Genomic DNA, 13,910 nt, shown 5'->3' with positions numbered 1-13,910 from the left:
ATCCTTTATTATTATTATTATTATTATTATTATTTTATTATTATTATTATTATTATTATTATTGTAATAATAATTATTATTATATCGATATTGATATTATTGAACACTTGGAATATGCATATTTCTATTCAATAGTAAGAGTACCTTTATATACATATATATATATATATTGTATAAATGTATATGTATATATATGTATAGGGATTTATATATCGTGTTATATATATGATTCGTTCGATTATTTATATATAATCGGTATATAAATTTACGTATATTTATATATGTATACGTGTGAAGAAGATGAAGATGAGAAAGAAGAAAAAAAAAAAATAATGGAGATCAATCCTTCTATTTTGCATAGCTCGGTAATTCTCTTTTGGGTCTTTAGAGATGCACACTAAATTACTTCTCGAACGACATCCGTTGTTGCATTGATCGTAATTGTGGAATGACAAAATGAAAAAAAATTAATATGTAATGAAAAGAAGATAAGATTAACGAAAAGAAACAAACGATAAAAAGAAAAAAAAAAAGAAAAAAAATATGGAAAATACGTCTAATTCACGTTTATTGTATATGTATATACACACGCCGCGTGACACAAAAGAATCGGTGTGTATATATGTATATTATACATGCATATGAAAGAAATCTCACGCAAGTGTCTTATTTTTCCAGGATGTTCACCGATTATTAAACGAGATGAAAGATTAAAAAAGAGAGTAAAAAGTGTAAAAAAAAGAAAATGATTAACGTAAAAAAACGACGGAAGAAGTTGGAAGAAATTGCCACGAGGTAGACACGTGCGAACTCGTAGTAGCGCATTCCGTTTCCGGCGGAAGTCGCTACCGTCGCGACCGGAAGTCCGCGCCAGAATATGCGTTCTAGTTTTGTTTTTCTCTCTCCTTTTTAATATGCGAATAGTGTCCCTTAGCGTAGTTGTTTTAATGCGTTATATATGTATTTTTTTTATCCAAATCACTTGTCGTCGATTTTTTTTATTATCCTCTTCTTTTTTTTTTTTTTTTTTTTTTCAGTTTCGATTTTATGGCACGTTCATAGAAACGTGCGCGTAGCGGGGAGATCGTTGATCGAATTTAACGCGATTGTTTGATCGAGTGTCTTTTGTTAGACGTGTAGACGAGGAATTCGTTTTCTTTCTTTTTTCTTCTTTATTTGCAATTTTACGAGCGTTTTAGTGTTTAATGATCTTATTAGCGAGAGGGACGTTAACGTTCTTAAGGATACATTTAGATCGTAAGGATTACGATACGATGGAGAAAATGGGAACGAGGTGGCCGAACGGGATAAAAGTACGTACTATTTAATCGAACACGTATGAAGACGAGGAGGACGAAGACGTATAGCAAGAGGTACACGTAGAAACGAATGAAATGGAAAGAAAAAGGAAACAATGAAGATTTTGAAGGACGAAGATGATATTTTCTCGAGTGAAGTAAAATGCGGTATAATCACTGTGATGACACTGGCCTGCTCATCTCTGTTGCACTTTCTTCCAATTATTCGAGCAGTTACAAAGAGTTGCATAAGATAAAAACAAAACGATATAAAAAAAAAAGAAAAAAAAAAGTATAAAAGATACGAAACCCTGTAAAACACATTCGTGAGGTACTCTGAATATGTACACGTGCATACATAGACATGTATACTCGTTTCGTTAGTCGCGCGTCGCCGTTCACACAGCGGTTACTTTGTGTGTGTGTGTGGCGCGCACGCGCGCCCACGTACGTGTGTATGTATGCCCGCGCGTGTGTGTATGTGTGTGCTTACGCCTGCGTGCGCGACGAGGAATGAATGGTATTTCACGGTGTGCGTGCGGCTCCGCGTGTTTTTTTCTCTTTGTGCGTGCGTGCGCTCGTAGGCACGCTTGTACGCGTGTGTGCGTAGTGAATTACGTCATATAGATAGATCATATGTGCTTTCTAATGATGAATAATTTTATAAATATAAATATAATATCGATCTCTCACGTGTACGTTTATTTTGGAAGTTCGCGCCTGGTCCGCGCGGGTTCGATCATTAAACTGTAATTAGTTTTCATGTGCTTTATTTTCCTTTCGCGTGTGATATCTCTAATTATCCTCTTATTAAAAAAAAAAAAGAAGAAAATCATCCAAAGAAAGAGAGATCCTTTGCTTTCACTTTGAAACTTAACCCGCTTCGCTGTATGATATCGCGTGAGAAAATCGCGGTAAGGAATCGGATCAAACACGGGTATCACGGGCGAGAGCCGTGGTCCGTAGATAGGGCCCAACGCGAACGACACGAGTGTGGTGGCCCATGGTTATTTTAATTTTCCTCGATGTCTTCCTACCTCAGTCACGCATTATTCTTCGTCGCATTCCTGACGAAATAGCTCGACGCGTATCCAACTTTGCTGCTGACTATGGCACGTGCGCCCATTGCAACTTAAATCATAGGGCAAGGGGTTAAGTTTCGAATTAAGTGTACGAGCGAAAGTTTAAGAAAAGAGTTGATCGATGGAGATTAGAGTGGTTGTACCTATGTTGGATTCTTTAAATAATCTGCTTCGTCAAATTTATCTTTTTACATTCAGTTCGCCAATTTAATTATGCAAAGCAACGTGGCATCGGTGAGCTTCATTTTGAAAACTATCTAAAATGCAATTTTAAGGAATCGATTCGCTATTATTATTTCGCCGCTTAATTAGAAATACCAGTTTGGATAAGTAATACATTTTATTACTTAAAATAGCGATACATAATATATAAATATAAAATTAGAGTAGTCTTACCCTTACACGCGACAGTATTCTCCGTTAGAATGATTCTCTCTACTGTATTCTCTATAATATGCATCAAGCATAAGATTGACATAGCGTGATAATTATTAAACTCTGTATATATAACTATGCGACTTTTAAATAGAAATTCTATAATAGTTTCCCGCGTGGCAAGTATCGCGCCGATTACCGATTTTTCTCTCGATCGTTAGACAATTATCGCGACAGATTAAACAAACGGAATATAAAAGAAGAACTCTTAAATTTAAAGCAGAAATGAAAGAATATCGATTACAAAGCAAGTTCAGTTTCGTTCATTTGTTAAGCGAAATCTTTACCTCATGGTTTCTTTCATGCACGCGTTTCCAAGTACTTGACCCCATAGAAAAACACAGATGCGCCATACGAAGCTCGAGAGGAAGAATCTTCTGTACAAATTCTCAAAATCAAAGAAGTAACGCTTATATAGCAATGGATAATTCCTTCTTTCTAATAATTACCGCAGTGCCATTATAACGATCAATCTCCTCGCTTTCTATCAACAGTTCCAAATAAATACAAGACCATTCCTCCATCGCTGTGTTCCTTCTCCCAAAAGAAGCATGAAAAGAACAAAAAAAAAAAGAAAAAAGAAAATGAAAGGAAAACGCGTTCACGTAAGAGGCCATTGAACACGACACCCGACGTCCCGCCACGGTGAGGATCATCAGGCTGTCCGAGCACAGCGTCCGGTAGCTTCTATAAAACAATTTTATTCGGCTGAATGCAAGTACATAGAGAAGTTGATACACAGTAGTAGCGATACAATATGATACACAGGATTGTTAATTTAATTCGACCGATGTCGATCCGCGTCGTGGCAGACGCCGTCGATTGGCAGTTTTGGCAGAGGACCGTCGTCCCCTGTTATCGTATTTTTGGCATTAAAGACGAGTGGCGCCCGTTCGTGTACCTTGGCTACGGTATAGACGCGATAACTTAACTTAAAGGTTCGATTATCTTCTTATATATATACACACAGACTCGCTGCTCTTCCACACGATTGTACCCGCGCCGGTGATCCCTTAAGGTGCTTCCGGTGTCTCCGTTTTTCGCTCAGGTTTACGTACACTGCCTCTTCTCCTATAGTGGTAGGGCACCTGCCTGTTGGGCCCCCTCGTCTTGCCTATGGGCGCTTTCCTGTAGTGCTGATAGTCAGGGTAACGATGCGGTGGTGCATACTGAATGTTGCCAACAGAGTCCCTCTGACCATTTGGCACGAAAGGTCGAACTATCCTCTCATCGGTGAGGCGACGCCGAAGACACACGGCGCATCGGCTCACGCGCGATGTGTGGTCCATCTTCAGAGTCTGTGGTTGCGGTTTGCGGAACATCTCGTAGTCCTTGATGGTGGCCAGCCAGTAGGATGTGGCAGTGGAGAAGTAGTTGCACGTGCCCAAACCGCGACACTCGATGAAGGGCCTGGCGCGGAATTCCTCCAGGCAGGAACCTGGAGAGACTAGCGATTGACCGCCACCGCCAGCACCTGCGTCTCGATGCTGCAAAATTTCGTTGGAGTTAGTTAATCCTTTGCACAAGTGTCTCTTGGCCAAATGTTCGAGCAGGTAGTGTGGAAGCTTGGAGAGAGGAAGATCGAGGTGTAACGTGTTAACGGATAAACGGGATCTTCGCGGTTAGATCTCGTGGACAGAAGGTAAATGAGAAATTGGTGATGGATGATAGCACACTGTTCAAGAAATTTTTATTATGCTCAAGAACTTTTTCTCGAATCTAATATTCATTCGGTGAGACTTGTAAGCTTACAAGGAGAGTACAAGTCCTTCGGCTCACAGATTTAGTTGAAACTTTGTAGGTTTGTAGATTTCGTCATGCAGTTCAAGAAAATATATCATTACAGGGTCAATTACTCGACAGTTTTTGAGATATTTATGATTAAAGTTTCATTACATCGTAATTACAAATTTATTTCTAATAATTTTTAAGTGACATTGTAGACTACCGGCGACATCCGAGACTTCCTATGCCGCAGGTCCAGGGTTCGATTCCCGTCCTCCCTCATAATTAATAGTTTTTTTTCAATCTATTCTTATTTTATATTTATTTTTTACCGATGAAGACATTGTAAATAAACAATTGTAAATAAAATTTCTTAATAAACAAATTTATTTTTTACGCTTTCTTATGCTAGTATATATTTATTACAAAATAATAAGAATACTATGCAAAAAAAACAGCTTTCTATAACAATGTTATTTACTACGGAAAGAAAACGAAAATATAAATAGTCATTAGATACAGGAAATACAAAACCCAACGCTTATGTAAGTATTAATTATTAAATTAAACATTGTATAAGAATGTTGCCTATAATTCCAACTTTGCTGTGCAGCTATATATGTCCATGAATTAATTAAACAAACTTGGAAATTTATTAATTTTCTTCTGCCGACTACATACAAATTTTACCGCCTGCGATCAGCGCCATCTATGGTTTTGGACCAAATGATCAGAAAAGTGATAGGAATATAGAATAGGCAAGGAGGTCGTCGGTGAGCAGGTCACGTGACAGACAAGGACAGAGAGGGGATAGAAAAGGATAGAAGGGCTCCAACAGAGAAAAGTTAATAAATTACTCAATTTCCGTAATTAATTTATGTACTTTTATAATTTCATTGCAAAGCTGGAACTTCAGGCAACATTCCTATATAACCTTTGTAAAGAATTTAACTCTAAATTGTTAGTTATTAATTTTTGTTTTATGGCGTCTATGATTTCGTAACGACGACCATCGCGACCTTCCGTGAAAATATTTAATACTAAACGAAACTAGAATCAAAATGTGATCAAAAGTTACATAAGAAGATTCGCAAGAACATTCTCTTTCTAACGAGTGCATAAAGATTCATAAATTAATTGCGTAGAGAATAGTAATTAACGAAAAACCAATGGCGTCTCCGACAACAATTCAAACACTCGGTAGAATAATAATTAATAATTAATTAATTAGGGACAAATTTATATCAAAAGTTATATTAGAAAGTTCGCCAAGACTGCACATTTACGACGAAATTATAAAAGTTCATAAATTAATCGCAGAAATTGAGTAACTTATTAATTTTCTAATACCGAATGAAAATTCAAACGACAACAAAGGTTCAAGGTTCCAGGCCAAACTTATAGACGGCGCTAATCGAAGAGACGCTTGAATTTGAATCAGTTACTAACTTTGGCTATATGCTCTAGATACATGTTATTATTGGACGGTAATTGTGTAATGGATATTTTCGACTGTAAACGGCGAATTAATCCATAACTGGAAAGAATATCGTGAGATTGTGGTAACGACGAAAACAAAAGGAGATCTTGGGTGAGTAATGTAAGGTGGAATGTGTGTGGGTTGTGCATGTTTTAAGTAAAAAAATAAATCAACAGGTTATGAACTGCCAACCGAATGTAGGCCACGTGTTTGAGTGCGGAAAACAAAATTCGAGTAAGAAATTGGAAGTATCAATGGATGAAAGGATCAAGATGGATATCATATTTGAAAACTTAGAGTGGACTTCATGCTGCGATCTTGAGGTTTGTATGAACATATAATGAGAGAATCAGGAAATGTAGTAAAGTACAAATGGGATTGTTTAACAAACAATGTGTTATTACAAAATCTGATAGTTTCAACCATAAGAGAGGTATTATTAACTGATCAACCAACCTGTACGTCAAGTCATGAGATATGGGTAAAATTAAACAATATCCATAAGATGGATACAGAACGGTAAAGATATTCTGCTAAAGAGGAATTTTTCATGCATAAATCTAAAATTGTACATGATATAACTCACATTGCATGGCTGACAGGTAAGTTTTCAAATTACATGCATTAGAAAGTAAGATACAAAAAACAATGCGTATAATTAAAATCGTAACCATATCGCCACACAGGTATCGTCTATTTGTAAGTATGTGGAAGGTAATGCAGAAAGAAGAGAAAAGAATAGATAATTCCACATTTCAACAGATTGCCAAGCAAGTAAGGGGAAAAGCAGATCAAAATGAATCTTTAGTCTTCAAAGCTCAGGAGAAGAGGCGTTTCAAGTACAATTTCACTACACATCTTGCACTTGTATGTTGGAGAAATAATAAAGGTAATAAATAAACTAAATGCTTCAGTTTTGAAAGATTGAGATAAAAATCAGAAAAATTTTTAGGATTAGGAAGAAAAGACAAGACTTAAGAAGTGTACTCTCTGTGTGGGATACGTGAAAAGTCTAATTATTTGGAAAAAATCATTTAGATTGGTATTTTAAAAGCATGATGGAAAGAAGAAGCTATCAAGATAATAAAAGAAAGTCTGCTTCTTTTCAAAGAGCAATGGAACGGACTAATGGATTGTGGACTTGAGACCAATGAACTATATGGTTAATAAACTAGAATATTTTAGAGAATACAGAATACTTTTTCTATGCAAAATAATTGAGGACATCATTTTGAGAGATGAGAACATAGGCAAGAAAGCAGTTTGAAATTATACATTATGATTTGTGAGCTTATACAGTCAGAGACATGGGATAAAAATAGGTACGCAATGACAGTCTTAGATTTTACTAATTTTATGATGATATATTTTATGGAATCATATACTGAAGCATTACAGAGATTGTTTAATTATGTTGCAGCAGCAAGAGCAAAGTGGAATAACACACAGATTTAGATGCTATAATGGAGGGAAATGTGTTTATCAGTCTAGAATACAAAAATTGATGCAGGCAGAAAGAAATTATACTGGATTATACGACATTGTAAACACCTCAGCTGAATGAAAAGGTTTAATCGAACATTGTTGAATAACACATGAGCAGTCCTGTATGATTAGAATGGAAAAGAAATTGCGAATGGAAGCTGTGTATTTTGCAACTTATCTATAGAATAAAAGTTCTACAACAGAAGTGAATACAACTGCATATAGAAAGTGAGTAGGAGAAAGATCTCATTTAAATTAAACGTTTTTAGAGAAACTAATATTCTTCGAAATGAGAGTAATAGAGCAATTTTGTTTGCAGATTCGTTTCAAGAAAAGTAAATTCTACAAGAATTACGCAATGAATATTACAGATTAAGATTTGTATTGACAATGTAATTAAATAAATGATACAGCATAATCTTTGTACCAAGAGTTTAGTTCATTTCAATACTAGAATTATTAAAGTGGTCTAGTGCATAAAATATTGTAAATTTATAGTTGTTTCTGGCAAAAGTTAGTATTCCTGATTTCATTCAGATAGGAAGGTAATTATACATACTTGTTTCTTTTATGCATTTGACGCCTTTCGTAATTCTGGATAAATTAATTCCTTTTTAATTAATTAATTTGTAATAATTATTGCCCAGACAGTGTGAGCAGATACTGAAGGCATTGGTAGTTTGACCATAATTATTATCTTTTATACAATCAATTTATAAATTCCATGCACACATTATAAAAGGAATATCATTGAACATCCTCTTATACATATTTGTTCACATTGTACTTCTAGTTTAGTCCATTATTTAATATTTTCTCAAAAGATCATAGTCGTTGGTACGAAATTACGTACGCCTTCAATTAAAATATAAATAACAAATTAGTTAGCATCAAATTATTCTCGAAAATGACAAAAGAATGTTGCCTATAGTTTCAGCTTTGCGATGCAATTATAAAAGTTCATAAATTAATTACTGAAACTCAGGATTTATTAGTTTTGCACTTGCCAAATTAATTTATTAGAGTAATGATCGATTCAAATTTTACCGCCTGCGATCAGCGGCATCTATGAGTTTGGACTGGAACCTTGAACCTTTGTTGTCGTTCGAATATTCATCCGGTATTAGAAAATTAATAAGTTACTCAATTTCTGTGATTAATTTATGAACTTTCATAATTTTATCATAAAGGCATAGCCTTGGTGAACTTTCTAATATGACTTTTGATATAAATTTGTCTTTAATTAATTAATTATTAATTATTATTCTACCGAGTGTTTGAATTGTTGTCGAAGACGCCATTGGTCTTTCATTAATTACTATTCTTTACGCAATTAATTTATGAAACTTTATGCACTCGTTAGAAAGACAATGTTCTTGCGAATCTTCTCATATAACTTTTGATCACATTTTGATTCTAGTTTCGTTTAGTATTAAATATTTTCACGGAAGGTCGCGATGGTCGTCGTTACGAAATCACAGACGCCATAAAACAAAAATTAATAACTAACAATTTAGAGTTAAATTCTGTACGAATATTATATAAGAATGTAGCCTGAAGTTCCAGCTTTGCAATGATGTTATAAAAGTTCATAAATTAATTACGAAAATTGAGTAATTAATAATTTTTCGCTGAGGGAGCCATTCTATCCTTTTCTATCTCCTCTCTGTCCTTGTCTGTCACGTGACCTGCTCACCGACGACCTCCTTGCCTATTCTATATTCCTATCACTTTTCTGATCATTTGGTCCAAAATCATAGATGGCGCTGACCAAGTGTCGCATGAATTTTCATCAGTTATTGATTTCGTTTATTTATTTCTGATACATCCTATTATTGGACGGTAATTGTATGATGGATTTTTGTCTGTGCCTGGAGAAGACGAAATACTGCAGGAGTAACAGAAACAAAGGAAACTTAGGATGAGTAATGTAAAAAGGAATGTATGTGGGTTGTGCATGTTTAACCAACAGAATAAGTCAACAGGTTATGTACTGCCAACAGAATATAGACCACGTGTTTGAGTGCGGAAAACAAAATTCGAGAAGGAAATTAGAAGTATCAATAGATGATAAGATTAAGATGAATATCATATTTGAAAATTTACAGTGGTCTTCATGCCGTAATTTCAAGGTTTGTATGAATGTATAATGAAAGAACCAAGAAACATAGAACAGTACAAATAGGATTGTTTAGCAAACAATGTGTAGGTACAAAATCTCATAGTTTCAATCAGAGGGGAGGAATTGAAATATGGGTGAAATTCAGCAATATCTATGAAAAGGATAAGAACAGCAAAGATACTCCGTTACAGAGGAATTTTGTATGTATAAATATAAATTTGAACGTGATATTGTAACTCACACTGCGTGTCAGGTAAGTTTTCAAATTACATGCATTAGAAAGTAAGATAGAGAAAACAATGCTTATAACTAAAATTTCATGTATATTTCTAGAACGTGTACATGCAAATGCCAGGGAGCTAATGCAGAAAGAAGAAAAGGGAATAGATAATCTCAAAACTGAACTGATTGCCAAGGATGCAAGGGGAAATGCAGATCTGTAACTTTCAAACCTCAGGAGAAGAAATGTTTCAAGTACAATTCTACTAGAATCATCTTGCATGTGCATATGGGAAAAACAAAAAAGTTAACAAAGAAATTAAATGTTCAGTTATGGCAGATTAGAATAAAAATCAGTAAAATTTCTAGGATTAAGAAGAAAAGACGAGGCTTAAAAAGTATACTCTTCATGTGAGACATGTAAGAAGTTCAATTATTTGGAAAAAATCATTTGAACTGTTATTTTGAAAACACAAAGGAATGAAAAGGAGATCAAGGTAAAAAAAGAACACGTGCTGCTTGACAGAGAACAATGGATCAGAATAATGTATTTTGGACTCCAGATCAACGTGTCATATGGTTAATTAACTAGAATATTTTAAAAAATAGGATGAAATAAGAATGGAAATTGGATCAGTGTAGAGAAATATTTTCATGGAAGCTAAAGTGAAAGTTAGAATGGAGCCAGATATTTGAATATTGTTTGTATTCCACACTTGATACAGAATTTATTATCAGTAAATTTGATAATTGGAGATGGCAGTGAAGTAATGTTCAAGGAATATGAAATAATAGTTCATAAAAACGAAGAAGAAATATTCTTATGGAATATGTGTAATAATGGACTTTATACTAGTAGAGAGGAACAAGAAGCTGGCAGAGAGGCACAGAAAGTTGGGGAATCTATGTATGGGGAATATGAAATAGTTGTCCAAGTAAGTATTGGAAATGAAATTAACGAAAAGGGTACTAAGGACAGGAATTGGAGAATACATGATATTTTTGTGAAGCAAAGTAATCGAAGAAAATTGTTTATCAGTCTAGAATATAAGAATTGATGCAGACAGAAAGTAATTATACTGGATTATAGTAAGTTATTATAACTGTAAACATCTCAACTGAATGGAAAGGTTTAATCGAACGTTACTGAATAAAATACAAGCACACCTGTACGACTGAAATGGAAAAGAGATTGTGGATGGAAGTTATGTATTTTGCAACTTATCTACAGAATAAAAATTCTGTAACAATAATGAATACAACAGCATACAAAAAGTGAGTAGGGGAAAGATCTTACACACGAATTACACGTTTTTTGAGAAACTAATATTCTTCGAAATCTAAGAGTGATGGAGCATTTCGTTTGCAGAATCGTTTTATGGAAAGTAAACTCTGCTCGAATTATATTCACTAATTAATACTCACCATGAGGAAACTGTATCCGACCCAGAGTTCTTCCCAGCCACCTGGACATTGTGGTATAGCCATAGTTTGGCTGTGTACCGCTATGGCCCGAGTTGGGGCTTCGCAAACAGAACATCTAGAAATATATCTGCCGATTTCCGGCGCAGGTATCGGAGCCATAGACATCGGCATTGGTTCCGTCGTGCTTAGCCAATAGCTGTAATCTTCTCGATTCGCGTAATCGCATACGTTGGTGATGCTGCAGAACATGAAAGGCATTACGGAGAACTTCTTAAGGCAGCTTCCGGCAGCACCTAGAATGAGATGTTGAAGTTAGGAAGTTACTCAGATTTTATTTTTCACAGGTAATTCAGTCGAACTGCTGACTTTTGCCCTTTTTTTTCATTATTCGTTATTCGATATCGGGGAAATATGAGAAACGTAGATTGCGCTTAATAATAAGAGAGAAATTGCGAAGTTGAATATTAAAATTTATTTCACTAAGAGATTATTTTAGAAAAAGCTTACATCTTTGACTTCAAATTTTGGCAGATGTACAAGAAGAAAATGTGAGATTGAAAATTTACAGACAACGATTTTAATTATATCATTTCGTTTTTTAATTCATTTAATTTATTGAAAATTTTGTCAACGTTCTATGAATATTTCTTACCAAGATCTTGCCCGTAAGGTTTCCCGTTGCCCATTATATGCAAGAACGAGAAACCATCCCATAACTTCACTGTATTCTGTGGACATTGCGGTATCATTTCCGATTGCGAGTGCCGAGAAAAATAGAAGCCTCTGTTTCTGGGTCCGGGTGCCGGTGGTGCTGGAGTTCCAGGTATTCCGGGGAATCCTATAAATTCACAATTTGTATATTTACAATCTTGTAAAACAAATACACTTTTAAAAAGTAGACTCGTTTGTGTGATAATATTATACTTCCTCCATGAATGATTAATTCTTTACCTGTTTGACCCTGCCGTCCAATTGGACCATGAACACCAGGATAACCAGGAAGACCTTCGCTACCCTCTGGTCCTGGGGCACCCGGAAATCCTGGCATTCCAGGTTCACCTACTCTTCCAGGAAATCCATCTTGTCCAGGTTCACCCACCATCCCTGGAAGTCCAGGGAAACCTGCATGAACAATCCTTAGTGTTAGTTTTAAGAGTTATTGTTTACCTGTGAATTATTATTTCAAGATTCTTCTTGTTTGCTGTACCTGGTAATCCTGGAAGTCCTATATCTCCAGGTAAACCTTTCCTAGGGAAAGGTGAAAATGGGTTTATGCCACGGTCTCCTTCTTGTCCCTGTAAAGCACATAGAATTTTGTATAAATCTTTCGGCAATTTAATTATTGATATTTAATTTATAACTGATAATAATGATAACTATTATTACACTAGGGTGAAATATGTTAATTAAATAAACAGACAGAAATTTGTTAATGCTAAATTGTATTAATCGAAACAACTAACTTTTGGACCTTGAGGTCCTGGTGGACCAGTTAGACCAGGTATACCCTCATCACCTGGTTCTCCTTTTGGTCCAGGTAATCCTACGAATCCAGAAAGACCTGAATCTCCTCTTTCTCCTTTCAGCCCTACTGCACCAGGATATCCAGGGCGTCCTCTATCTCCTATTTGCCCTTTAATCGCGTATCCAGGTATTCCGTCTTCTCCTGGGAAACCCTTTGGTCCCGGTGGTCCAGGAGGACCTGGTAGTCCTTCGAGACCTGGAGCTCCAGGGAAGCCATTGAAACCAGGTGAACCTATACATCGAAGTGAAAGCACCAAAGTTAGGAATTCAAAGACTATCAAAGAATTTCAAGACACTTTTACTTTAGCAGCAATCGAGACATTTGACAATAAAATTAAAAAACGTAAAAAGTGAATTAATCAACGAGTTTAATCAATGGTTTGATCGATTATTTCTAATAATAAATTAGTAATTAAGAAATACTATAGAAAAAGAATAATAACCATGATCTCCTGGAAGACCCTTTGGACCACGAATACTAGGGCCAATGCTTCCGGAAATTCCTTTAGGACCGTAATATCCGTATTCTCCGGGAGCACCCTTCTGACCAGGAGTTCCTGGAATACCGGGTAATCCATCCAATGCATCTTGCCCTAGTTCGCCTGGTTCAGCAAACTGACCAGATAGACCTAAATTATAAAATTATCGTGGATAATTACATCACGAATATTCACTGCTGGCCATTCACTGGTGTTTGTTTAAAGTACGAAGCCTTTATCTTTACCTGGTAAACCAGGTGGCCCTTCATCGCCAGGAAGACCTGGCAAACCTACTGGACCTGCGGGTCCATCTGGTCCTGGGAATCCAATACTACCTTCCATACCCTGGAATCGTTTAATTAATTTTTATTAATTATAATAAGTATCTATCTCTATAACGAAGAAAAGCAAATTGAGAAATTCCATGATTCATCTTTCATATACCTTTCGTCCAGGTAATCCATGGTAACCTGGTTCACCTCTCTCTCCCTTTTCACCTTGGAAACCATTAAAACCAGGATTTCCGAAATCACCCTTTTCAGCCACTATGTAAGATGGTAGACCAGGTTCACCAGGTAGTCCTTTTTGTCCTGGTATACCCATCAAACCAGACGGTCCAGTGAATCCAGCGTCTCC

General features: G+C 35.7%; 1 protein-coding gene across 1 annotated transcript in view; it reads right to left on the bottom strand.

Moving 5' to 3' along the window:
* Window positions 1–2,731: 2,731 nt before the first annotated feature.
* The window catches only part of LOC108555635 (collagen alpha-5(IV) chain), an 82,447-nt gene continuing 71,268 nt past the window's right edge, over window positions 2,732–13,910 (bottom strand). The window contains 9 exon segments of the mRNA XM_017911414.1: window positions 2,732–4,302; window positions 11,272–11,564; window positions 11,924–12,109; window positions 12,223–12,393; window positions 12,479–12,566; window positions 12,735–13,027; window positions 13,239–13,424; window positions 13,520–13,619; window positions 13,719–13,910. The exon segment at window positions 13,719–13,910 is cut by the window's right edge and continues 7 nt beyond it. Coding sequence (XP_017766903.1) covers window positions 3,829–4,302; window positions 11,272–11,564; window positions 11,924–12,109; window positions 12,223–12,393; window positions 12,479–12,566; window positions 12,735–13,027; window positions 13,239–13,424; window positions 13,520–13,619; window positions 13,719–13,910 — 1,983 coding nt within the window. The 3' untranslated portion in view covers window positions 2,732–3,828.

Source organism: Eufriesea mexicana, unplaced genomic scaffold (assembly GCF_001483705.2).
Source record: "Eufriesea mexicana isolate 0111107269 unplaced genomic scaffold, ASM148370v2 scaffold202, whole genome shotgun sequence".
NCBI lineage: Eukaryota > Metazoa > Arthropoda > Insecta > Hymenoptera > Apidae > Eufriesea > Eufriesea mexicana.
The sequence above is the reverse complement of the archived record's forward strand: the minus strand, read 5'-3'. Positions and strand labels throughout refer to the sequence as shown.